This window comes from Pezoporus flaviventris, unplaced genomic scaffold (genome assembly GCF_033815535.1).
Source record: "Pezoporus flaviventris isolate CSIRO_AGI_PZ_B2104156 unplaced genomic scaffold, CSIRO_AGI_Pfla_v1 ptg000016l, whole genome shotgun sequence".
NCBI lineage: Eukaryota > Metazoa > Chordata > Aves > Psittaciformes > Psittacidae > Pezoporus > Pezoporus flaviventris.
The window spans coordinates 5,380,321-5,407,624 of record NW_026892564.1 but is presented as its reverse complement, the minus strand read 5'-3'; the positions used below and the strand labels follow the sequence as shown (position 1 = coordinate 5,407,624).

General features: G+C 37.8%; 1 protein-coding gene across 4 annotated transcripts in view; it reads right to left on the bottom strand.

Moving 5' to 3' along the window:
• Window positions 1-4,806: 4,806 nt before the first annotated feature.
• RASSF9 (Ras association domain family member 9) overlaps window positions 4,807-27,304 on the bottom strand; it is a 28,201-nt gene continuing 5,703 nt past the window's right edge. For all 4 annotated transcript variants that reach the window (XM_061454668.1, XM_061454666.1, XM_061454670.1 and 1 more), the window contains exon 2: window positions 4,807-7,745. In XM_061454668.1, coding sequence (XP_061310652.1) covers window positions 6,470-7,729 — 1,260 coding nt within the window. In that variant the 5' untranslated portion in view covers window positions 7,730-7,745 and the 3' untranslated portion in view covers window positions 4,807-6,469. The remainder of the gene's footprint in view (window positions 7,746-27,304) is intronic.

Below are 27,304 nucleotides of genomic sequence, written 5' to 3'. Positions count from 1 at the left end.
ATTTTGTAATACTATTTTTTTACATCTATTTATGGCTTTACACAGTTGTAGATAAAAGAAACTAACAAATGATGATAACTGGCAATGTAGAGAAAAGTAAAGCCTATTAATCTTAGCAGTCTAAAGCTGCAAGTTGAAGCTCTCTGTGTATTTCTGTTAGTATGATATAATCAAATAGCCTGTGTTAGCAATATGAATATACATACATATGGAGCACAAGTCATCTGGTGCAGCAATCCCTGAATGCACAATCTGAAGACAACTATACAATCCATAAGTCTGAAGTGATAAAAGTTCCTGGGGATTGCTAAATTTTGAAGGAAAAAAAAAAAAAAGAAAAACATTCTGTAATTACATTGTAATTTTTAAGGATATAAATGGATGTTAAATACTGTAAATCTATATGTAACCAAATAATAATTATGGTTTATATTTGAAAGAGTCATCAAGGAACTGAAGCAGGTAATTAAACTGACTCATCTGCTTTCATCAAATTTGTAAAAGTATATAATAAAGTCAGGCAGAAACATGAGATTGGGGTATACACTGTCTTCCCTGGAAATTGTTAGTTATATTGTTTATAAATATATATATATGTGAGACTATATAACTATGCGGGATCCAAAGAACTTTGTATTAGGCAAGTCTCTTCATTTCAGCACTGTAAGCCTGGGTGACAGTCACTGATGATGTCTGCCTAGATTCGTATTAGGGACTAACCTATCCCACCCAAGACTGTCATTATACAGGCTGACTTTGCCCCTACTCGCCATGATATTCCTTTCATAGAATCATAGAATAGTTGGGGTTGGAAAGAACCTTAAGAACATCAAGTACCAACCCCCGTGCCATGGGCAGGGACACCTCACACTAAATCATCTCACCCAAGGCTCTGTCCAGCCTGGCCTTGAACACTACCAGGGATGGAGCATTCACAACTTCCCTGGGCAACCTATTCCAGTGCCTCACCACCCTAACAGTAAAGAACTTCCTCCTTATATCCAATTTGAGCTTCTCCCATTTAAGTTTGAGCCTGTTAACCCTTGTTCTATCACTACAGTCCCTAATGAAGAGTCCCTCCCCAGCATCCTTGTAAAGCTCCTTCAGATACTGGAAGGCTGCACTGAGGTCTCCACGCAGCCTTCTCTTCTCCAGGCTGAACAGCCACAACTTCCTCAGCCTGTCTTCATACGGGAGGTGCTCCAGTCCCCTGATCATCCTCTGGACCTGCTCCAACAGTTCCATGTCCTTTTTATGTTGAAGACACCAGAACTGCACACAATACTGCAAGTGAGGTCTCATGAGACCAGAGGAGCAGGATCACCTCCTTTGACCTGCTGGTCATGCTCTTTTTGATGCAGCCCAGGATACGCTTGGCTTTCTGGGCTGCAAGCGCACACTGCCGGCTCATGTTCATTTTCTCATGGACCAACATTCCCAAGTCCTTCTCCACAGGGCTGCTCTGAATCTCTTCTCTGCCCAGCCTGTAGCTGTGCCTGGGATTGCTCTGACCCAGGTGTACGACCTTGCACTTGGCATGGTTAAACTTCATAAGGTTGTCATCAGCCCACCTCACAAGCATGTCAGGGTCCCTCTGGATGGCATTCCTTCCCTCCAGCATATCAACCAAACCACACAGCTTGGTGTCATCAGGAAACTTGCTGAGGGTGCACTCAATCCCACTGTCCATGTCACCAACAAAGATGTTGAACAAGATCAGTCCCAACACCAGTCCCTGAGGGACACCACTCATTGCTGGTCTCCAGCTGGACATTGAGCCATTGACCACAACTCTTTGTGTGCGGCCATCCAGTCAGTTCTTTATCCACTGAGTGGTCCATCTATCAAATTGATATCTCTCCAGTGTAGAGACAAGGAAGGATATCATGTGGAACAGTGTCAAACACTTTGCACAAGTCCCTGCAGAAGATGTCAACTGCTCTACCCCTGTCCATCAGTTCTGTAGCTCCACCATAGAAGGCTACCAAACTGGTCAGTCAGGATTTCCCCTTAGTGAAGCCATGCTGGCTGTCACCAGCCACCTTGCTGTTTTTCATGTGCCTTAGCATGCCTTCCAGGAGAATCTGCTCCAAGCTTTTGCAGGGCATAGAGGTGAGACTGACTGGTCTGTAATTTCCTGTGTCATCCATTTTCCCCTTCTTGAAAATGGGGGTTATATTACCCTTTTTCCTGTCATCAGGAACTTTCACTGTGATGAACAAAGCAGGAGCACTGCCACCAGAGTGGGCAAACCCGCCTTGATGCATCAGCCACAGCTGGTGCAGCAGTTCATGTGGCACCTCTTTGCAGGAGGGATACTCCACTGGCTGAGTGGAGAGTCCATGTAACCCAGTAATCAGACACCATTCTGTGACCGTCTGCACAGGTCAAAGCCACTCACCACACCTGACCCTCAAGACAGAACTGTAGACACTTGTCTGAGAGCAAAGGCTGCAGCTCCAGCTGGCGGTCTGCAGGATCTACACCAGCAATGGCCAATGCCTCCACACAGAAGAAGATGCTGAAGGGAGAGGCTGCAGCGCAGACCTCAGGGTGAAGGAAGTGCCCAGACCTTTCTCCTGGGGCAGGGACAGGCAACAGACCTGCTGTGGACTTACTATCTTAACTGGGCCCTCCCTGTGGAGGACCTCCCTCATGTGGAGGACCTCCTGAAGCAAGCAGGCTGAGCTGCAGCAGGTGGTGAGAAGGCAGAGTTAACATCAGGGAACCTGAGTTAGACACACGTTTCCAAGCAGAGTCTGCAGTGGACCCAGAGCACCCAGCCAAACAGTCAAAAACTTCCCCAGCAGCAAACACAGAAGGGATGGGGGGCAGCAATGCAGAAGAATTGAAGCTTTCAACAGCAAGGACCTGTAGTTTAAGAGACTTCCCCCAAAGCTTGAGGTGCCCTTGCAGAATCTCTTTGCCAATCTACAGACTGAAGAGGAAAGATCCACCATATCAGGAGGTACACTGGAGCTGAGTAAGGCAACCTGATCTGCTCTCCATGTAACAACCAACACAACTAAGAAAAGGCAATTGGCAGTAGTAGTAGGTTACTCTCTTCTGAGAGGTACAAAGGTGCCCATTTGCCAACCTGACATGCTTCTTTGAGAAGGTGTGCTGCTCATCAGGGGCTTGCATCAGGGATGTCACGAAGAGATTACCAAGCCTTGTACAGTTGGCTATTATTTGCTGCTGTTGTTTCATGTGGGCACTAGTGACACAGCCAGGAGCAGTCTGAGGAGTATCAACAAGGATTACAAAGCCCTGGGAGCAGCCATAAGGGACACTGGAGTGCAGGTGTTTTTTTTCACCAATCCTTCCACTCAAAGAGAAGCGGTTTGAAAGGGACAGCTGGATCTGGCAATTCAACAAATGGTTACAGGACTGGTGCCACAGCCATAGGTTCATCTACTTAGACCATGGGATTCACGCTGAGAAACCTGGTCTACTTTTCTACCAGGAGGCCTGTGTGGAATGAGCTCCTGGACAACCCCCAGCATAAAACTGAAACCTACAGAAGATGGAAGCAAGGACATGGAGAAATAGGGAGAAATTTTCTGAGCATTCAGGGATCAGGTTAGGAAAGCAGGTTGAGAAGGTGATTCTCCCTCTATACTCAGTGTGAGACCCCACCTGGAATACTGCATTCAGCTCTGAGGCCTTGCCACACAAGGCTCTGTCCAACCTGGCCTTGAACACTGCCAGGGATGGAGCATTCACAACCTCCCTGGGCAACCTATTCCAGTGCCTCACCACCCTAACAGGAAAGAATTTCCTTCTTATATCCAACCTAAACTTCCCTTGTTTAAGTTTTAACCCATTACCCCTTGTCCTATCACTACAGTCTCTAATGAAGAGTCCCTCTCCAGCACCCCTATAGGCCCCCTTCAGATACTGGAAGGCTGTTATGAGGTCTCCACGCAGCCCTCTCTTCTCCAGGCATAAATGTTCGTAAAGTACGCTTTTAGCATCCTAAAAGCAGGTCAAACATGTATATGAAAAGTGTAGAGGCAGATAAACAACAAAGAGTGCATAGTCTTCAATCATCTTGCACATTCCTCTAAATTCTAAAAAAAAAAAATCAAGTTCATTGAGATATTGAAGTATAAGCTTCAAACATACACTCCAAAACTCTGGATTTTTTAATATTATTTTATTTTTTAAGACATACTCTCTTTTTAAGAAATACTCTCTAGTTTTCCTATTTTCTTCTTAAAACACAGGAATACTCTTAAGATCTACATGTTGCAGGGGATGTACAATCAGCCACATAGTGTGGATAAAGATCAGTTATGAGAACCAGTACAAGTTCCTATGAGTGAAATAAATTTGATAGAGTATGAGTAAAGTTTCCCCATGTGTCTTGTACTAGCCTGTAAAGCTGTGAATATTATTGTTTGAATTCTTTATCCTCTAAGTATTTATACAAAAAAAATGAGTCATTAGAAGTAACTGTTAACTAAATTCAAAAGAACTCAGAATGCATTAGTCTACTCTCAACATACAGAGCTCTGTGCTTACCACTTGTCAGAGTGATACCACAAAGTTCAAGACATGCCGAGCTGTGTTAATAAATTATTACAAAGGTAAGGTAATATGTTTGATACATGTGTCTCCATCAGGAGCTGATAAGTCTAAATATGACATATTATTATTGAAGTATTCAAATAGCATTGTATGACAAAAACAAACCACAAAATATATTAAGACAATTAACACATTTTCCTGGAACAAAAACTATTTATAATAAACAGGATTTAAAAAAAAAAAAACACAAAAATTGCCTTTTTAGAAAAGGCCTTCTTTTTTCCTTTGCATCAAATATGTGTTAATCAGCAGTCCTAGCACTTTGATCATTTTAGAAAACAAATTATTGACAGACATTTAAGAGAAAAGTAAGACAGAAAGGGAAAGCAGTGTATTTTACATGTATACTTTCTAGGTATTGTCCATTTATTTACTTTGTAGGCTTTTAATTACAGATTCTGTTTGAATTTTAATAAAGCTAAACCGTATTTAGAAACATTGTAAATATTCCTCCATTCAATTCATTTATAAAAAGTACTAAACAGATTGATCTGCAAAATATAAACATGGCCACTCAGAAATTACTTGTACTCTTAGCATAGTCTCTAGCTCAGAGTTAGAAATCCTGTTCACTAACTGAGAACACCTGTTAATACACCTTCAATTTGGATTAACAGCAACATGCTGGAGAAAGATTTGAGATCAACTACTACATCCTAAGTGAACTACAAAGTTGTAAAATTCTCATGTTTTGAATTCCTTCCTTATTCTCCTGGGTGGGGAAGGGTGGGAAGGGGACGACACACCAATATTTAATTAGCTATATAAAGTGGATCAGCTTTAGCTGCATCCTGAAGTCCTCACCAAGGAAGTAAGATTTACAGGTCCGTATTCCTGTTCCAAAAAGCAGGACTTGACCTGTAAGCAGGATCTGACAACCTACCTGTTATGTGAAAATGGTGACTACCTGGCTATTGGGAAACAGTGTCTAGCCAGAGCCAAAAATGTCTGGTTGCTGCCTGTCCCTTCTGTTATGCTTTATTTGGTAGTCATGATCTGGGGAGACCTAAGACACTGAATCCAACTGGTGAGATAGGCAAGAGAAAGCCTTACTGAAAATGCCCCTGGGGTTAGGTGTGAGGTTGGGTTTTGAGCGTCTTGCACAAGCAGGATGTAGGCAGTTCTGACATGCCCGCTGGCAGGAACTATGTGGACTTAAGCATCACTGGGGCAACTACAGGGTAACAGCAGATAAGTAGGAGTTTTAAGTATCTTAGGAGCAGTTAAATGCTGCTGAAAGAGAATGGAAATTAAAAACTTGTGTATAATTTTTTAAAATGGGACTTAAATGTTATTGAAAATATCATCCTGATAACTCAAAACTGAATTTAAATATATAGCATAAATGCATTATTTTTGTCCTACAATATCCTAATAATTATTTTTTAACAGATTACATGTTCAATTATGTATTCCTTTACAGCAGCTTCATAGCAGGAAACTCCAGCTGAATAAAGCTAATGGAACAGAGCAGAAAATCAAGCTCTTTATCTGGTTTGATCTAATCTCTAATTCACATTCCTAAAAAGTTAGAGAGATGCAGAAGTGGACACAAAGATTACGGATATCAAATGTCCAGACTTTTGTTCCAATCCAGTCAGAATGCTGCTGTTTCACTGAGTATTGACATTACAAGGGCTGAACAGTCTGGCCTGATTTAGCAAAGCCAACAGTCTTGCACCTATTAGCAGTCAACCCAAGAGACTGCCCATGCATTTTAGCACAGGTATACTATTAAGGCACATAAATAGACACGTATACTTTGCTAAAGCAGTGCATTAACATTTTGAAGGAGAGAACTTTCAAGACAAGGTTTATTAATTCTTATAAATATTGTCCAAAATATGACTTTTCATAAATGTGTGACTGTTTTCAACTATGTTGACAACAGTACCATGTCCCCTGAAGTTATTTCAGAGTCCTGACTGTGTGTAGAGCTGATTCCAGTGTCAGAGTCTGTATCATTTATGTCCAGATTAGTCACTCTATGAACAACGTCAGGAACAGCAATTCTGTTACTGGACATGACACTACCCTTGGATGGTTCTTCATTTGATGGAACCCTAGTTTCAATGTTGTCTTTAACATGTAGTAAATTAAATTCTTCTGTAAGAAGTTCATATTCTTTTTCCTTCTTTTGAAGTAGCGAGTCCCTGTATGTAAGTTCTTTCTGAATGCAGCTCAGGTATGAGTTGATTCTTAGACCATCTCTCATACTTTTTTCCAGCTCACATTTTACACTTTCCAAATTTGTGTTTTCCAGTTCACCATTAGCAGCTCCTTCTGTGCGAACATCATCTCCATTTTTTTCTGTGCATATACCGTGTACCTCTCTTTCAATTTCAGCACACAGCTTCTCTATTAATTGTTTGTGATGTTTCAGTCTCTCTTCAACCTGTAAAATACCCTCACTTTTGCTCAAGTAGTCATGCATCTCTTTTTGATCATCTGGGCTACTCCCTTGCTGCTCAGCCTCACCTGGACTGATCATTAAATAGGAGTCCTGCACGTAATTTTCTCCATCATTGGCTACACGATCTAGATGGAATTTTGCTTCACATTTTTCAATTTCCATATCTAGTTCCTTCATTCTAAGGACTTGTTGATGAATAGTATGGTCTTGGGAAATGATCAGATGAATCAGTGTCTCCATATTATCTCTCTCTTGCTGAACACTGTCCTGCTTAAGCTTGGCCAGTTTCCGGAAAGTCTTCCTCACAATTTTCTTTTGCTTGTCTATTGGCAACATCTTCATGTAATTTGCTGGACTGAGCTCCCACTGTTTTTCTACATTTTGTACTACCTTAGCTTCAGCTGTCTTCCACAATGGAAATGAAAGGAAAGCATCTGACTTTACCAACACAAAATGCAAATTAGACTGCTCTTCCCCCCAGGCCTTCCAAAGTCTCAGGATCTTTGTCAAGGGAGGAAGTACTCGCTCTGAGCCTCTCCATTTTTCGACAATACAGTAATCACTTGGTTTTCCAAAAAGGACCTTTTTCTCTCCAAATGTTGCCTGATGTTCCTCAAGCAGTGCTTGAATCACTTCTGCGCAAGTTGTGCGCTTTGTAAGGCCACATACGATCTTCTCTTCCTGGCAAACCCAAACCACAATTTCTCTTTCATTTGAAGCCATGTCCCTGTTGGGAGACCTGGAAAACAAGAAAAGACCAAATATAAATTATATGTCAACAGTGCAGACTGTGCAAATAATAACTGTAATTCTGATGTGACTACCACATTGAAAAATTCCAGTATTACTGTACAAGACAATATACTTGTTTAAATTACATGAAGAAGTATTTCTGGATTAACTAACACTTCAGCTACTGCTTTATTATTATTATTAGTCCAGCTGAATGGGAACCTCACACAAAATGTCTTTTATCAAGTTTAGGTTTTGCATGCTTCTTATAAGTGTGTATTAACAGCAAGTGATAAAATTTGGCAATCTGGATTACTTTCTAGACTGTTCCTTGAATAACATAACTTTCAGATCTGCATATCTGTTTTCATCACACAGACATTGTGCAAACATTTGTAAGATCTTAATATCACTGACGCTTCTGAAAGGAAGAATCATGCCTTTAAATATGCACTGAACATAGATGGACTAAGAGAAGACGATTGAACACCACCTAAGATAAACAAACTTAATGACAGGATAAATCTAAAGCTCTTTTGACACACATGCACCCACACAAGCATAAACACCATTGTTTTCCACTGTGATTTTTCATTAATAAGTCTGAAAAAATTTGTTGCTTTTCCTGAAGAACCAAAAAGCCTGAACTGCAGTGAGCTGTGAGGGAATACCAGCTGTTAAAAAATACATATATAGGTACATACTTTATAAGCTTTGTAATGATACAGAAATTCCACAAAATGTTAAAAAATAAATATCCAGTTAAAGTGCTATTAACCTGACATTAGCAGCAGCTGGTACTTCTTTATACATTGAGATATCTAACTTCTGGTGTCTAAGACCCTATTATGACTAATGTAGCTGTCTAATTAACACAAGCAGTGGAGCCTAAAGTGCAATTCAGCTGACCAAATGTCAGTTAACTCTTAAGTTTGTCCACTGGACTGCCATGGGCGTACAATGGCAGAGTGGCCTTGTGGAACCTGTCCAAGATATTCCTGTCCTCTAGCCTCCACATGCATAGTTTACTGCTTGCCCAAACCTGCTGATTTACCTCTTTCCTAAAATGACAAAATAGTAAATTCCTTGAGGAAAAATGCATTTTTCTCCTGAATTTCTGGTGTCACTTCCAATTCATTTGAATGAATAAGATTTAACTCAGCCTGACAGAGAAAGCTAGAGAATGAAAATAAGAATTCAGAAAAATATTCAAAGGGCTCAATACTATTTGCTTCTAGGACTACTTGTTTTCAGTACCTTTCTAGTCTTCTGAGAAGCAGTAAGAAATTTTACTTTACTTAATTAGGGTTATGCCCTATGATTATTAAAGCAATCCAACTTGTTTCTTTTCCTTAATTATTACACAACATGACACACACTGCAATCCAATAAATTGAACTATGATTGACTCAGCTCTAGGTGCCACTCTGACCAGGAGTCAATAATAGTCAGGAGACAGGAGACTGCAAATGAATACTAATAAAATCTACAGAAGTGAGTTTATTAGTATCATCGCACAGTAGAGCTCTGTCCAGCTACATCGCTTCAGGTCTTGGAACATTCCTCTGTAAAATCTGTGATTTGTTAGATTACTTTAAGTAATGACATCATTTTTCCACTTCAATAGCTCCTTCTTACAGTCCAGCATTTTACAATTTTTTTTTTTAACTTATGTTCATAAGGTTAATAATGTTTTCATAGACTACTTCTCAAAATAGTAAAGCTTAAGCCACAGATATAGAAAATGGCACAATGGCACAAAGATGATGTCAGATTAAATAACATTCCAGTATCTGAAGGGGGCCTACAAAGATGCTGGAGAGGAACTCTTCACTGGGGACTGTAGTGATAAGACAAAGGGTAATGGGTTAAAACTTAAACAAGGGAAGTTTAAATTGGATATAAGGAAGAAGTTCTTTACTGTTAGGGTGGTGAGGCACTAGAATGGGTTGCCCAGGGAGGTTGTGAATGCTCCATCCCTGGCAGTGTTCAAGACCAGGTTGGACAGAACCTTGTGTGGCATGGTTTAGTGTGAGGTGTCCCTGCCCACGGCAGGGGGGTTGGAACTAGATGATCTTAAGGTCCTTTCCAACCCAAACTATTCTATGATTCTAAGATTACTATTAAGTATGTCACATGCTAAAAGGTCAGTATCTGTAACTGGTTTTATGTTTACAGAATACAGGATGCTATAGAAATATTTTTTCTGTTGATAGATTGGTAGTTAAATGAAACTTACATAGACAACTGCAGCATAAGTCAGCTATAACTGTAAAATAAATCAGTATTTTACAGCACAGAGATAAAAAACAAAGCAAAGCCAGATAAGCTACAGACTTGGGTTCCATGTTAAGCATAATAAAATTAACCGGTAATAAAATTATTTACAAATAAATTTGCATAATAAAATTTGCATAATAAAGTATGCAAAACAAATTCTCAAAAGTACAGTGTCTCAAACCATGTTCAGTAGTGAACCATAAGTAACTGACCTAGAAACAAAAATTTATTACCAGTCATTGAATTTCAAGTTATAAAAGTACGGACAAAAAAAAAGAAAAAAAGAAAAGGCATAAAAACATAGTAAATAGTGGATCAGGACTTTGAAGCAGTAAATTCAGAGTGTGTCTTTCCTGAGGGTTTTTTTTTTTTTTTTTTTGTAATCAATAAATATGCTTCAGGGAATGCATGTTATCTCAGTATTTTAGCATTCTTCCAAGAGTCCTACTCAATTTGGTTGCACACTGAAACCCTTCCAATTTTTTTCTCATTCCTGTTTCTGCTTGATTGTCATATTTTCTCCCAGTCAATACTTTCAGTGAGTAACATTATGTGGGTTAAGAAGAACCTTACTGGCTCTTTCCCTCTTGGCTCCTGCAAAGCTTTCTTATGAAGCCAGTTTCTCCCTTTAAATCTTCAGATAAATCTGAAAACCTCTAGATACTCCGTAGTATTAGTGTACTGATAAATACTTTTGCTATACCCATCTTTTTACATGGAATTCCCATAGACTTCAGCAGGAATTAAGCAAGCCTCTGATGGAAATACACCGTTTATCGTAAAAGAATCTCTACAGGATTTCCACAAACAACATGGATATAAAATAACATTTTAGAATTACTGTTTCAATATTCTGTCATGGTTTGTCACTCCCCTCTATTTCTTCAGTTACAATGCACCTGCCTACCCATACTTTACATTGAGCTTTTTGGGGAAGGATTCCTCTTTACTTTGTCTACAGTGAATGTGACATACTGAAATCTATAACTAGTAGTGCACTAACATGTGCACATGCAGGTACACAAAGAAATTAAGTAGCTTATGCATGAAAGTATATATTTATAAATACATATATATGAATAGCTTATGTAACATACAATTTGTACTTATACCGTCACCTTTTACTGAAAAGGAGAGAAAAAACCCCAAGGAATTATGAACATCACTGTAATTCTTGGATCAAAATGGAACTGTAAAGGGCAAAATCTCTCATTATTTTTTTATGTGTTTGCTGCAACACATATTAATTTTCATTCACTAGTGTCGTGGTTTAAACCCAGTCAGGTAATTCGTTCGCTCACTTCCCCCCCCCTTTCTTGCCCTCCCCCTGCTCTCGGAGGGATGGAGAGGAGAATTGGAAAGAATGCAACTCCCATGGGTTGAGATAAGAACAGTTTAGTAACTAAGGTATAACACAAATCACTACTGGTACCACCAATGATAATAATGATAAAGGAAATAACAAGGGAAGAGAATACAACACCTCAGCACCAGCTGACCGATAACTCGGCCCCCAAGCCCAACCAAGCTCCGACAGATACCTCCTCCAACCCTGCAGTCTCCCAGCCCTTCCGGCTAACTCCCAGTTACATCCTGGGCATGACGTGCTGTGGTATGGAATAGCTCTTTGGTCAGTTTGGGTCAGGTGTCCTGTCTCTGCTTCCTCCTGGCTTCCCCTCCTCCCTGGCAGAGCATGAGGCTCACAAAGTCCTTGGCCAAACCAAAACATCCTTGTTATCAGCTCTGTTCCCGAGCTGAAAGTCAAAACACTGCACTGCACCAGCTACCAAGAAGGAGAAAAAATGACTGCTACTGCTGAACCCAGGACAACTAGCCTCATTAAATTTTTGATCTTTCTTTTTAATAAAAAAGCATTAGCAAGTCATTTATAAACTTACAATGCCACGGAATTCTAATGCCTTCTAAAAAAGAAAATCTAAAGTGTCCTTTATCATCTTCCACTAAAAAATGGTAAACTGATGTGGCCTGCCACAGACCTCTTTCTTAAGTAAAATTCATTGTATTATTCTTTAATCATAGTTAATTCAGATAGTAACAAACAAAAATAAAGCTTCAGCGTCTCAGTCACAGCATAACAACTATTAGAGATTTGCTTTCAAGATACAAGAAGATGTTAATACTAGGAAATGTATTTCATTATGCTGTGCTTTCCTCATAGAAGTGGAGAGCAGATTCTGCATGTACAAAGTGGAATTCCTTTCACTTAGGCACCTTAAAGTTACAATTTCAGTACATATTCATCATCAGTTTCTCTTTAGAGATGAGTGGACCTCCAAGAACAAAGTCACCACAGCCTAAACCATCTATTATCATTGGGATGAATCCTCAAATGAATCTGTTTATTTATTTCATTAACTACAAGGTACCTATGTGGCCACTTTCCGCTAAGTAGCTCATTTTCATGTAGCTAAATACAGGTGACACTAATCCAATCAGATTCTTATTCATTGTTAGAGAGAAATGTGATGAAAATGGTTCAGACAGAATAAGATCTCCTAAAGATAGCTAAATGTGGGACCTACACATTCTTTCTTCACAGTTTAGTTTCGATAGCGACTATTCCATTTGCTGTTCAATTTACTACTACCATTTATATGGAAATCCATTAAGTAATTTCAGTACTAAGGAAGATGTGATGCGATGCAGTATGTAACTCCTCGTTTTGAATAAATGCTGGTCATTGATAGCAATTCTTTTTTTTTTTTTTTTTGAGATGCAATACTGGAAATTACTATATTCAGCATTGAGATTTGCTTTTTGGATGGTTATTTTAACAAAGAGGCAGGCTTCTCATCTTTCTCATTCCTTGGCCTTCACATCCACCGGTTTTATAAAGGAAGCAAAAGAACTATCATATTTAAATAACCTATCAATTAATGAGTCTGTAATAGCTAAAGTTTGTTTCCAGCTTAAATGTCTGGCTTTCATGTAAAATAGTTTCAGCAGCAACTTCTTCAAAACTAGCTACGTAACTTCTTAATTTTTATTTTTATTTTTTCTGTTGCTGTAAGCAGGCTTTAAAGCTTCCAATTCTGGCTTACATTCTTCTTTTTGAATCAATCACTGAAATGTTCTACTTATCCACCTATGATTTTAAAGCCTTGCAAAAAGATACAATTTTATCAAGTGCCACTTGTTGCTCAGGAACAGATGGGAATTTAAGCTTAAGAATGATCAAAGGTACATTTCCAGTCTTGTTTGTTTGTTTGCTTATTTTGATTGTTGGCTTCATGCCTTCTACTCTTTGCTTCTCTTAATGATAACCCAAAAAAACATTCTAACCATGTTAGAGACCTCACACAAAGTCTTCATTAAGGCAGCACAAACTGATTGTTGCATGTCAGATACACACTTTGTTAATTTATTATTCAGGCCTAGGGGAAGAAAGGTAATACATTCCAGCAACACACAGACAAAACAAAAACATGTACTTATGCTGCACAAATTCAAAATATGAGCTACCTTAGATGCTGGAAGTGGTATTTTTGATTTTCATTAACTTTAAGGGATGTCCAGCACAAAACCACACATCATAAATGTAAATCTTTGACTTTCTGGAAAACTTTATTTCTGAAAACGCTATATATAGTTTTACAATAAATAATGCCAATCAAATACAAGAATCCCCCTACTTCATGTCTAGAAGATGCTCATTTTTGCTTAGTAATTTCAGCAAACATTCTGTTGGGACTAGATTATGTACACACCATACATTTAGCAACTTAATACAGAGTTTCTGAAATATCTAACACTAAAAGAATATTTTTTCTTTGTTGAGAAAAAAAAAAAAATGGCTAAAACTCTTCTCTCCCTTTACTGTAACAAAGTCTTTGTAGACTTTCACAGAAATGTAATTCCTCTCTCAACATTATCATATTTCTTGATCACTCTCCTCCCTTGATCACACTCCTACTACCCCCAAGAAAAAAATGAAACCGAGCATTCAACTGAAAGGTTTTGTGTTAGGAAAGGGATTCAAAACTTGAGATTTTATTGAAATTATAGGGAATAAGGAAACTGTAGGAGAAAAAAAAATGGCACACAAATCAATACATGAATCCTTTGCTTGAAAATGTATACAACGGCTAACAATTTATAAATTTGCCATCAAAGAGTTCATGCTAGAAAGCCATTTGTGTGAAATACCTTAGTCATTTTTTTCACCAATTTACTGGGGAAATAATGTTTTAGAATCTTAATTTTCAGAGATGGAAAAGATTGTACTTATTATGCACAAATTACTGTTAATCAGATACCATAATGCTGTATCTGTTACCATAGATGCTTGTGGATTGGAATATTCTCGTACTTCTTAGTATAATAATGTCACCATTTTTCCTTTCATCATTGCATATGCAAGTAGCACATAACCACAGAATCATAGAATCATAGAACAGTTAGGGTTTGAAAGGACCTTAAGATCACCAAGTTCCAACCACCCTGTCGTGGGCAGGGACACCTCACACTAAATTATGTCACCCAAGGCTCTGTCCAATCTGGCCTTGAACATGGCCAGGGATGGAGCGTTCACAACTTCCCTGGGCAGCCCATTCCAGTGCCTCACCACCCTCACAGTAAAGAACTTCTTCCTTATATCCAATCTAAAATCTAAAAATAAATACATCTAAAATAATCTGTAATTAATTATTATGTCAGAAGGATTCTTTCTGGTATTATGCTAGCACATAACTAATTTAGTCCATTTCACTGCAGAAAATGAATAAAATTTTATACTCTTAAAAGATCCCTTTTGTATAAATATAGCATAAACCCTCTCAGTAGCACATTTGAACATAACAGTCTAATCTGCAGCAAATTAGATGATAATTGACAGGCTGCCACGAATGGGGTCCTTGGTTGACAAGAGCTCTTGCTGCTGTTGTCCTGACCTCTCCAGAGGAAGACCAAAGCTCTTCTAAACTTCTAAGAAACAAACATCTACACTGTGTCAATATACCACGCAGAACAATTCACTTCAATGAAAACCAGAAGAGGCTAGTGATGAACAGGCCAAAAAAAAGGCTTCAAGAGACAAGCCTCCTGCTGCCTACTGCATCTTTTCAGTGAAGTCCTTGCCTACAGCTTCAGTGCCTTCCTGAAGTACATTAAGAAACATGAAACTTTCAGGCAGACATAGGCAAGGTTGTGCCATCTGTGCCTCTCAGCAGGTTCTCCCTTCTTTCTCAAGCTGTATACTCCTAGTTCCTCACCAAGACATTCAGTGCCTCATCTCCTACCTGGCATACCACACAGCAGGGAACAATTTCCGAGCCGAGCATGTTCAGTTGCTGAGCCACTTGATCTCTTTGGAAAACTTTATGACACAATGGCATGAAACATCCTGGGGAAACAAAAGAGATCTGCCACAAAAACATTTAATAATCTGGTGTTTTCAAGGACATGGTCTTTAAGCACGCTGCAGGGGCAGGTAAATCTGCCCCCTTGGATTTTAACAAGTGTGTATTTGTGCTATGGTCTTCTCTTTGTTCTGCACCCAGAAATGTTTCTTCTATGTAGAAGGGCTCAGAGAACGCATGCCAGTTTTAAGCACTTGCTAATAACCTTATTATTGCTGTGTCTCAGATCCAAGCCATACCTACTTAGCAAAGAAATCTTATGGTTTTTAATTATATTTACTTGCTGGAAATAACGAGAGGCTGATATTACAGGGATACTTATTTGACATAACCTGTATTTATAGCACAGGACGTGCTACATGTCATTTGAGAGCTTCTTGCCATTTACATGTCAGGCTACATAAGAGCTAATTAGTTTATCAGTCACCACATTACATTTAGAAATCATAATGTAAGATTGCTTTTATTATTTTTTAAAATCTCATCATGTTTTATATATAGATATTTAAAATAAAAGCATATATGAGACTGGATAAACATTCTGAAAGAAAAGATCAAACCATGTTTTTGCTTTTGGCTCTGTGGGATTTTTATCTGTGCAATTTGCACAGTACCATGTATTGCAGCCCTTGCTTGGAAAAGACTCTAACTTAATTTGATCCAAACAGATTTTTGACAGTAAATTTAAACATTAAAGATATAAAGAATAGTCAGTCCGTATGAAAGCTAAGGTCAGAAGTATTTCAACCTTTCAGGCACAAATGGATCTTATTGAAAGTTCATGCTAACTTTATTCAGACTATCCACATTTAATCCACCTTTTTCTCAATTTTCTGTCATCTTCTGCAAAGTCTCTCAGAAAGCAATAAAGGCCAAATCTTAGTATGTCTCCTGCGTAAGTAGATTACACGCTTCTGAGTTTTCTCAGGGCAGCAATGAGGAATTATCTACTCTCTCATGACGCAGTGAAGTTGGAATTACTCAAAAGCCATCGGGATTCAAGACAGCCTATAAAATAACTACATTCCCATTCCCCTATCCCTAGAAAACAGTATTAATGAAGGCACATTTAATGTACATGCCACGTAGGACATAAAATTCACACATGATGTGTCAGAAACTCCTTCTTCCCTTCTGCATCAGACAACAGCCAGGAGAACATCTAGCTAAAAAAAGTACCATAGCAAGGCAGGACTGGTACTTTGACTATAGCAAGAATAAAACCCTTCAGTATAAAAAAAAAAATAAGAGTAACCCCAATATTGCAGCATGACATGAAAAGAACACCACAGAACTTGTGAAAACAAAATAATTCTTTCAAAAGAAATAACTGATTTCTCTCTACCATCTGTTTCTGTACCCATTCAATGTTACTCTATGATAAAGCTTCCTCCTTTACAGAAATGTACATTGGTATTTATTTAAAAATAGGCATCTAGATATTTATGTGACTTTTTTTAAAAAATACAGATATACACAGTATTTTAGATGTTCTAATTGAAACATTTCATATCTTTGATACAAGAAAACAATTTAAACAAAGGCTATTATATGATTCTATTTTAACTAGCTAGGTACAAGACATATCTCCTAACATAAGTTTAAATTCATTTTGTAATTCCTTTTTAAATGCATAAATTTTTTACTGAGCAAGATTGCCATACTGTCAGGAAGCCTTTATGGAACATTTTAATTAGCAACAGCTGTTGAAAATTATGTTCTATATTAATTATCATTTGTGCACTTAAAACTGTAACTAGCTCTGTAAACCCTTCTGCAGAGGAATACCATCACCTCAGTTAGCTACTGTGCAAAATTTCGTATGTTAGAATTTGGCAATGATCTATGGTTGAAATTTCTGTTCATCCAATCATTTTAGAGAATGATAGTGCTCTAAGACAAATTTCTGTTAAATTATTTTTAATTGGAGTGGGGTATTACCATTGTATCATAGAATAAATAACATGAAAGGTATGACATGCTTAAAAAAAAAATCTCTAAGATAATTATTTTATTGCAATTAAGTAATTGGCAGAGTTCTTGCTGACTTGAAATGTCACACTTCCGTAAAAATCCCACTGGAAATGATGTGCTTCTTTCTAATAACTGTACTGCTCTGACACAGGTGCTTGAACTGGGACCAATAGTTAAGAAAAATAAAAAGGGTAAAAAAGCCTGACAGTACTTAGAGCAGATTTAAAAGAAATAAAAGCAGCCAACATGTAGAATCAGCAAGTACTGGCAGAAATAACTGTCATCTGATAAGTAGATAGCAAAATTTGTACTATGTAGAAGATAAGAATTTCAACTAACTCAATGTTGTACTAACAGAAAGAAAGAAATAAAAGACATTGTAAGAAGAATTATAAACCTTGCTCACCAGATAAAAGTGATAGTTATGGTGGATTATCTTGAACACCCCTCTGGCCACCCATTTAATACTGACATGACATTCTCAGTGGCTGATACTGTCTTGCAAAATCTCATTTGCAAAGTCCGAACGCAGATTTTCAGCAGAAGTCATCAAAAGGCCACTAACTCCTCTCCTTCACTTATTAGCTCTACCCTGTATCATATTTATGCTCCCAAACAACCTACAGGCAAGTGCAAACGCTGAAGCCTCCATTTAGATGAGGACTGCATGTGCCCCTGCCCTTTTCTCCTGTCTTGCCTCTTTCCCTAAGGGTTCACATTCTCTATAAACTACATCTACGCTTTAAATCTGCCTTACTGTCAGACAATCATTTCTCCACTGTATATTCAAAGTCATAATGTTGGTAAGAGGATACTAGTCAAAAAATGTCTGGAATTGCAGTGAGTAACCTCAGCAGGTGTGCTGTGTACACAAAACAATGTGACAGGTAACATGTTCACTGTATCAGGTCTCTATTTCAGGTGCCCTGACACAGTGGAGATTTGAGAATAAGAGCGAGCTAGCTGCCCACCAAATATTTTCACAAGATGAGCAACAATAACAATTTGCTTTACTGGGAAAACATGCTTTGATGGGTATATTGCAACTGCTACTGAGGAAACAGCTGTGATACAGGAGTGAAAGACCCAGGAAAACCTCCAGAGCCAAAATAAACACTGACGTATTCAGTGGCAATAACTATTTAGACCATGATGGGAGGTACAGGAAGGTGGGTATTTTCAAATTCCTGTGTTAGGAAGCAACATGCAAACTTTAGGAATATCAATATAGCAAAAGCTGCATGTTGACTGTGGGCAGCAGGCAGCTCTTGCTACTTGGAAAAATGAAGATACCAGTGGTAGTTTTTATTTATCACATGAATTTTGGTACATTGCAAAAATACAATTTTCTATATTTTTGTGTGTAAATACCTATGCATATTTAAGCACCGGTTATATTACCCAAACTTTACGGGGCTCCTATTAATAATTTACAGAACATCTCTAAAATTCCATTATTTTCAATAATAGAGGAAGCAGAATCATTTATAGCTCATTTATAACATAGGCTTTTAAACAATAGTTAGAACTGCTATTAGAGCTAATAGAAATTTGGTTTATCTAACTTCTCCCATTAGAATTTTTATAACTGCCTTTTAGAAACACCCTGGTTGTTCATGACCTTTTAAGATCAAGGAACTGAGGGGAATTCCAAGAGTTGAAAGCAGGATTTTTGTTGTTGCTGTTGTTGCATGAAATTCAGTTCAGCTTTTGTTGAAAAGCAAACATACACTATTTCCCTCCTCTGGGTTTGTTGACATATTGCTCAATGAAAAAATAGACACAAAGCATTCTGAGGTTGGGGCTGGACTGCCAAAACACGAACAAAGCATACTTTACTTAGACCAGTGACAATAAGGCTGAATAACGAAGCAAGACACAAACAAGGAAATAGTAAGATTTTGTGCCACTTTTCCAATACTCCTTGGGAAAAAGGAGTCTGGGATGGTTACCTTCTTATGAATCCTTATACATAGTGCATGGCTCAAACAATTCAGTGTACCTCTTCTCTACTCCTCGTGGCTCCATGTGAGGGAGGTGTTAACCTCATTCCCAATGACAGGAAAGAAAGTCCAGATAAGACTTGGTTTCTTTTCATGAATCCTCAAGCTGCTTTGCTCAGAGAAGCATCCCTTCCTTATACTCTTTTCCTGATGGCTACCTACTGTAACTATTTATGTAGCTGCTCTCACAGCACCCTGCAGTGAATTTCAGAGTTTGGACACATTATTTCATGATTCAGAAAAGGAACGTTGTAGGAGCAGTATTTTTATCTTCTGTTTTTTAAACACCCCAATGCTCACCAGACCCATCCAAAAATACATAAGATTATCTACAAAATTACTGCCGTAACTAGGTGATTATCCTGAATACATTTCTTTTACTGCTAATTCTAGTATTATAGGTTATCAATTTTATGATTTAAAACATAATGAAGAAATTTAGGCATTCCCTTCCTCTTGTTTGTGCCAGCTCTGCTAGTTTATCCAGAGGGTTTCAAGCTTGATAAAATGGCAGCAATATAACCAAGAAAACAAAAATGAAAATAAAATTGTTTATTGAGCAGTGAGTAGTGCTCCCTGAGTTGGGTTCTACAGTTTTGAGTGAGAACAGTACCAGCGCAAAAGAAATGGCAGAATGGCCAGGAGCCTGGAAAGGGAGCTTAGGACTACTTTCAGTGCAACAACAAGCCTTTAGATCTCTTCAGCCAGCTCACCAAGCATCACCTTTTCTTAACTTCTTTACCTCTAATGATTTTTCAAAATAGCTTCTTTTCTATATCATAAATCCTAGTTTATCACTTTACAGTTTTCCAGGAGTGAGAAAGGCAGGGGGGGCTTTCATTTTCTTCTCTATTTATTGCAATAAATTTTACAGAAAGTGAACCACCCCACTTTGAAATCATACTGTATGATCTTCCCTGTTTAATTTGCCTTCATTAAATTATATCGAAGATGCCCCCTCAAAATGGCTTCTATCAAGACCTCATTTACAGCCCTTTCTTAAAAAAAAAAAAATTTCTCCCTCAAATTTTCTAAAAGATAATTCAGTGACAAATGTGTTCCATTACTTGCAGTATTTGAAGAGCTGAAAGGAAAAGATGATGAGATGATGAAGTGGACTCTTAAACAATTTTCATACTAAGGAGCTAAATTGAGTACTAGACACATAATTATGCTAACAAGAGGAATGGACATAAATTTTAAAAAAAGAAATCCGAAGCATTTTAGTGTCCATTGACAATGTGAGAGATTTGTGCAGCTTATGCTTTTATGCTTTCAAGTAATTTTCGAAAATTGCTTATCAATGCATGCTTCAATATGAAGTTAGTCAGACACAAGCTGATAGCGTCTCTGAAATACCACCACATCCTCTCTGAAGAAGCTACTGAACAAATGAAATAAATTGTTAACTTTACTGACTGTGCTTTACACTAGCAATGGATATGTTAAAAAAGGCACAGGAGCTTGCAAAACTAGTTCTAGCCAGCTGAGCAATACAGGTACGGAAGGCAAGAAGGAAGGAATTGCTGTCTGGAAGCAAGGTTAATGTTGGATCATAAAGACCAAGAGTAATGGGAAATTCACTGGAGTAATGCAAAGAAGAAAGTGTAGTATAGTGTATCTCTATACAGAGAATGGCATCCAGTAGAATACACACATAACTTTTAGCTGTGAGAAGATGAAGGAAGCTGTCTGCAGAGGAAAGACATTCCATGACTCAAATAAAAAGTCATGTGAACATTAAAATATTTAAATGGTCATGACTTAAGCCTCCAAACTCTTCTAGAACAGAGATAATGAGTACAAAATGAGTTTCCAGCTAGGGTCACCTGAAAAGGCTCTTAGCCATGTCAGTTGTCCATCACTAGATCTGAGCTGCTAGTCTGATCTCCAAACCACAAGTCATGATGAATGAGACTATAAAAGTAAGTACCTTGTTAAACCATCTAAGATAACACGTGAATGTGACTGAACAGTTTAAAAAGAAATCATTCAAAAGGTTGATGCGGCTGAAAGGACCATAATCTCTGGCGAAAGATTTGTGATGAAGAGTGGTAGCACAAGTGAGCCAAAACCCTGCAGTGGGCATAGCTGACACCAAACAAGGCCAGGTGTCTGTGGCCAAAGAACAAGGCAGGCCCAAAAAACAATGGGGACAGTTTTGCAAGACGCATCTATGGCAGGATGGTGATGATGCCAAAAGGGCTGCGACACCAGAAAGACATTGCAAACTACTTGTTGCCTTTAGTTCACAGAAAGTCAGACTGAGTCAACATTCAAATTAATCCCATGGTTTTTTTACTTCACATATCCAAATGTGGGTATCCTTTCAACATATAAGCAATTCAGATGACTTCATACTCAAGGAGGATAAAAAGGCAGTTTACTTCTAACAAGATACTTCATAGGCTGAATGGATACCACAGTGACAGCTGAATGAAGACATTTTTCCTTCTGCCATGCAAACAACTGTGATGTTTGGAAAAATATACATATTTAGCATTCTTCTGTGACATGTTCACATTCTGTTTTTCACTTCTGACTTTTAAAGCACCCTTGTATGTACCCAGTGCTGTAAAATGTAGAAGCATATATATGTATATACATATATATAAATATGCAGTCTATGGAAGGGGCTATTTCTGCACATACTGTTTCTATATACTATGATTTGGGGGGGTTCTTGCTTGCATAAAGTACAATATATTTTATTGTACTTCACATGTAGATGATACAGGTTAGATCTATAATAAGGTATGTGACAGTGTATCTTATGTGCTATACAAACACATTATATGATCACACAACACAAACTGTCACATATTCATTTACACACTAAATATATGCCTACCATACACAAATGCTTCAGCAGAAAGAAATATGCTTAAGTTGCAGTCAATTACTCAAAGATTTCAAGCACTGGTGTTAAAGCATTCTATGCTACTTGGTTCAATAAAAATTAATTTCATTCAGTGTATCCAAACCAAGGTGTGCTCTCTGTATTACACTGGACCTCTGCCTCAGTTGAATGTGTACATGAGGCAATAGGCAGTTTTGCCAGAGCCACAGAAGATGCTGAGGTATTGTAGATACCAAGTGTTGCAATTTTCAGGTGTCCTCCCCGTTGCCCTCTTGGACACCTAAACTTCCACATAAAGCAAGAAGAGTTCAGCTCCTAATGACAGGATTTGCTGATATCAGCAAGTTCAGCAGGAAATGACATAAATTATTGAGAAACATGAACAAAAGGGCAAGACTTAGGTACTGTTAAGACTACATTCAGATGTTCACTGCGTAAAAAATACAATATTAAATTAGAACAGCTATCAAAAACTGGATCCTCTTCTCCCACTGAGGACTTCAGCATGAATCCTTAACTTTTTCTGGATTACTGTAACTCATACAAGCCAGCACAAAATGGAATAGCTACAACAGGAAATATCAAGAGGATTTTAGTTTAAAATAACTTGACAGGACATACTCAGGATGCCAGTGTGGGCATCTCACAGGGGTGTTCTGGCCACCAGAGCACCTAGCTGCACTTTGTGTGCTGTTGCACATGCTCTGAAGAGGGCTATTAGATGGGATCTCATTCAGCTGAAAAAGCTGAAAGACTGTCTTTTTCTTAATTTTGGTAAAGTGTGAGGGATACACATGACTGCAAGATTTTCAGGACCATTTAGTACATGCTGGGAATATAGGTAGCTTGGGAGTGCTGCCAGTAAAAATGTTACTTCCTCAGCTTTTAATCATACTTTTGTGAATGTCAGGAGTTTTTAAAGCTTGTATTAGGCGCCTACAATGACATTTAGGTACCAAAGTCTCCTTCATAAAGCTAGTCCTTATTACTTAGATTTGTTCAGTGTGTGTCCATTTTTCATCTCCCCTACATATGGTATTACCTTTTATACCCCTTACCCATCGCTTTAATTTAATCTTCTGCTGCGTGCCTTTTACCACCAGATATTCTGTTGCTTCAGAAGCTGACACATTACTGAATTTATCTCCACACACACTCTTGCAGGGAGAGAACTCCCTTACACAAACCAAAGCTCAGAAAGATTTGGGCCAAAGCTATCCACTTGTTTAAATTCCCATTCCAGCTAACTAAATTGATACCTATAGAGATGTCCAAAGCAGGACATCCATAAACTTCCTTTCGTCAGTCGTAGTGCAAAACAGATTACTGGACACTGAATTAGCAAATGAAGAACACGCAGTGAGTAACCACTTTTGTAAACTGTGGTTTATGTGACTTGCCCAACATCACATAGGAATTTTGTGGCAGGGCAGGGAAAACATCCATGCTATTAAGGTGAGTCTCCCTTAATCATACATTATCCACCTGTAATTCAGCTCTCCACTGTTCCCTTTTTAGTTTCTGAAATGAATGGTACAAAAGATGTTTAATTAGGTGCTCTACAAAGTCTGAGCATGCTCCATGAAGATCTTCCCTTTGAAAGTGACTGGGGTGGAGCACATGTCATTTACCTTAAGCTATTTAAAAGGCAGATGTGTAGTCAAAGATAATTTTCTGACCTTCCTCTGTAATCAAGTGGCATAAGATAGGCACCTCCAAAAGGGTGACTAATCCCATACTGAAAGCCTGTCTAAGACTGAATGAATTGCCCTCTGGAAGTGTTTAGATGTATCCATTAACTACAAAGAGTACCCAGATGACTAGATACCTGTATTTTCAATGGCTCAAGTTGAGTAAGATGAAGCTTGACTTCTGTGTACCTGAATCTTCTGAACAGTATGGGTGGCAGTAAGAGCAAGTACTGTGAACATCCACAACTGCAGTTCCAAAAATAACCCAGATCTTTTGTCTGACACCTGTAGTGGATTTCATGGCTAAACAAACATGATTAGCTACCTACCTAGACCTTAAAGTATCAGAAGGCTGGGAAAGTGCAATAAAGTCAATACAAATCCTAAATTATTGTCAGAAATCGGGATTTGTACAGCTTTTCAGTAAAACAGGATATTAAGAACAGAGTGGCCCTGAGAGACAGAGGTAATAACCAAGTCAAACAGTATACTTAGTACCTCACAATCAGTACAGAGAAATGTCCAAGTGAAGCAAAAGTTCAGAACACCAATTTACCAATTATGAAGCCAACAGAAACAAGATCAGCTGAAAATCGGCATATTATCCCTCTTTGATTAATGAACAGAATCTGCTAACTTTCTGTGCCAAATAAGGCATACTTTGTGTCATAAAAACAGTGCCCCAATCATTGCTCTGAAAAATTCTGTAGTTTAAAAGTGCTTTCACAGTGGAAAAAACCCTCTGTAGAAATAATCCTTTTGAATTTGGAGGAGGCTGGGGAAAGCAAAGTCAGGTGTTCCACATGGATGAAGGAATCTATTAACACAGAGCAAATTGCAGGTTTAAGACCAAAGGACAGACTCTCTTAAAAATTAGTAGTCTTCACTCGACTACATTATTCCACTGAGGTTACACATCCTTACATGTTAAAGTAAGGTAAACATATATATACCTAACCAAAACAAAACTTAGCCTAATAGATTATTACATTTTTATAAACCTGGTTTTGTCCCAAACATGAGAATGCTATGTTTTTGCATGTTTATTTTGTTTTGTTAATTGTGCATTATTAAAAGGAGAACAAAATAAATATTTGTGCTTTTCAACACAACTGATCATATTTTTCACTATAATGGGAAATACATAACTCAGAATTCTGTACCATAATGACTGAGAACAGACGGGGTGGAGAATAAGGAAAACAACTTAATCACAGTGAGAGTTTTGACCCTCAAAATAGATTAATTATATTTATGTGTTTCATTCACAGCAAATATCTACCCTCTGGTATAATATATATATATATATATTTCTCCTATCATTACTCTGCAGCTGAATGTGGAAAAGCAAGCAAACAAACCAACCAAAAAATACTGATTTAAAAGATAAAGACCAACCCAGGAAAACAGATTTTTTTTATCACCTCTGAGATTACAACATAAGAAATAAACTGGTAGCCTGGTTTCTTCTAATGCTAATGCTCAAAAAAAATATGTCTAGCAAGCATCTAAGCTACAAATGAAATGCTTCAACTTGGCAAAGGCAAACCTGTACTCAGGCAGACAGGAGTGAGAGTGAAATAGGAAAAAGCCGGAGAAAAAGAAACATATTTTAAAATAGATTGCATCTGAAAGGCATGCCCAACTTGCACTGGAAAATTTTCTTTCAAGTTTAGTGTCTTTTATTCCTCTCCACAAAACATCAAGACTTAACTTCAAAGCATTCAAAATATAATTACATGACAACTTTACTGTCATCATCAGTGTAAACCTTCCTTACTGATTTTTGGTTTCAAAAGTTAACTTCCCTTATGCTTACTTCACAAAACCACCTCAAAATATGGTAAGATACACAACTTTTTTTTTCTTTCCCTTTCTGTGAGGTTACCAGCCTTCTCACAAGCTGTTTTTAACATCATGAAAAATTTTAGACCATTTAAAATTACTCAGTGAATCATGTGACATTAAACCTAAACAATCCACAGCATATTATCATTTTCCTGCATGGCAGCCAACTCTAGTGGACTGTACAAAAACTAGAAACAAGGAACTCCCAGATTTTACTTACACCTCTCTCACTCACTGGCTTTCATACTCTACACTTCTACAGACTCTACACTGTTTAGTCATGCCTTACTTATTTTCCTGAGGCGTGTAAATATTATCACCCAAATTACAGCTAAGGAAAACTAACTATGCTTATCGGTTGTCTGAGGTCAGAAACAAGTCGGTATCATTATCACTATTACAACACGTGCACCTTAAGCGCATTTGTGGATAGGTCAAGACAGGAAAAGGCAACTAGTGGCTCATTCTGGTGTCTATTTGAGGCAAGTTCCAGAAAGGTGTTCAAAAAAGTTTTCTTTTGGACAAGGCTGCTCAAAAAATGCAGCTTCTAAAAATCACTAATTAGCCCTTGATTTTTATATTTATGTGTTACACATAAGCATGAGAAATAATTCATGAAAATGTCTCATTCTTATTACAAGAATTTTGCAGGTCCATGGAAAAATTACAGCCATGGACGATAAAATGACATCACCAGAATTTGCATTAAAAATGTACTGCTATCAGTTCTAATTTTTTTCTAATGGGAGACATAGGCATGCAATAGCTGCTGAAGAAAAAAAGACCAGATGCAAAGGGATCTCATAGAAACTTTCAGATAATTCTGCATGACATTTGTTTGTAATACACTGTCGTACCTACCTGAAAATTACACTGAACTACAGTACCTACATTCTGTAGAGGATGTTTCTGACCTTTGCTACACAAATAAATTTAGTAATTTATTTTCCCCTCTAATTCCATTTGGTTGGTCACTCTTTCTGTTCACCCTGAAACCATTTGACTCTTATCTGTTGTGGCCTCTGTGATACTTGGGGAATTGCTGGCACAGTAACACTGCAGAAAACAAAAATTCACCATCTTGAGAGTTATCATAAGACATCTAAGAAACAACAGAAGTGACAATAACAGCTCAGTTACCTATGCACACAACTGGGTACCAACACGTCCAAGCTTCTAGGCTTCTCTTAGCGTGTCGTCTCAAACAAAAACTTTATCTTGCATCATCCTTTCTGTCACCATTAATAAGGATTTATCTATATACTGAATACAGAAGTCAGGTGAATTAATTAAGGCTTATACAGCATGGATGATGTTATTGCTTGCAAATAAAGATGTTTAGGACTATAACTTCACATTTTCATTATTCATTATATAAAATAAAAAAGATTTTCTGAGCATAGGTCAATCAGGAGGTATTGCTCTGTGATTATCACTGACTTTTATTAAATTCTTATTTTTTTATGACTTTACTAAAGTTATTAGACTTTAAAAAAAAAAACACATCTGAAAACTTACATCTCTCTACTGAA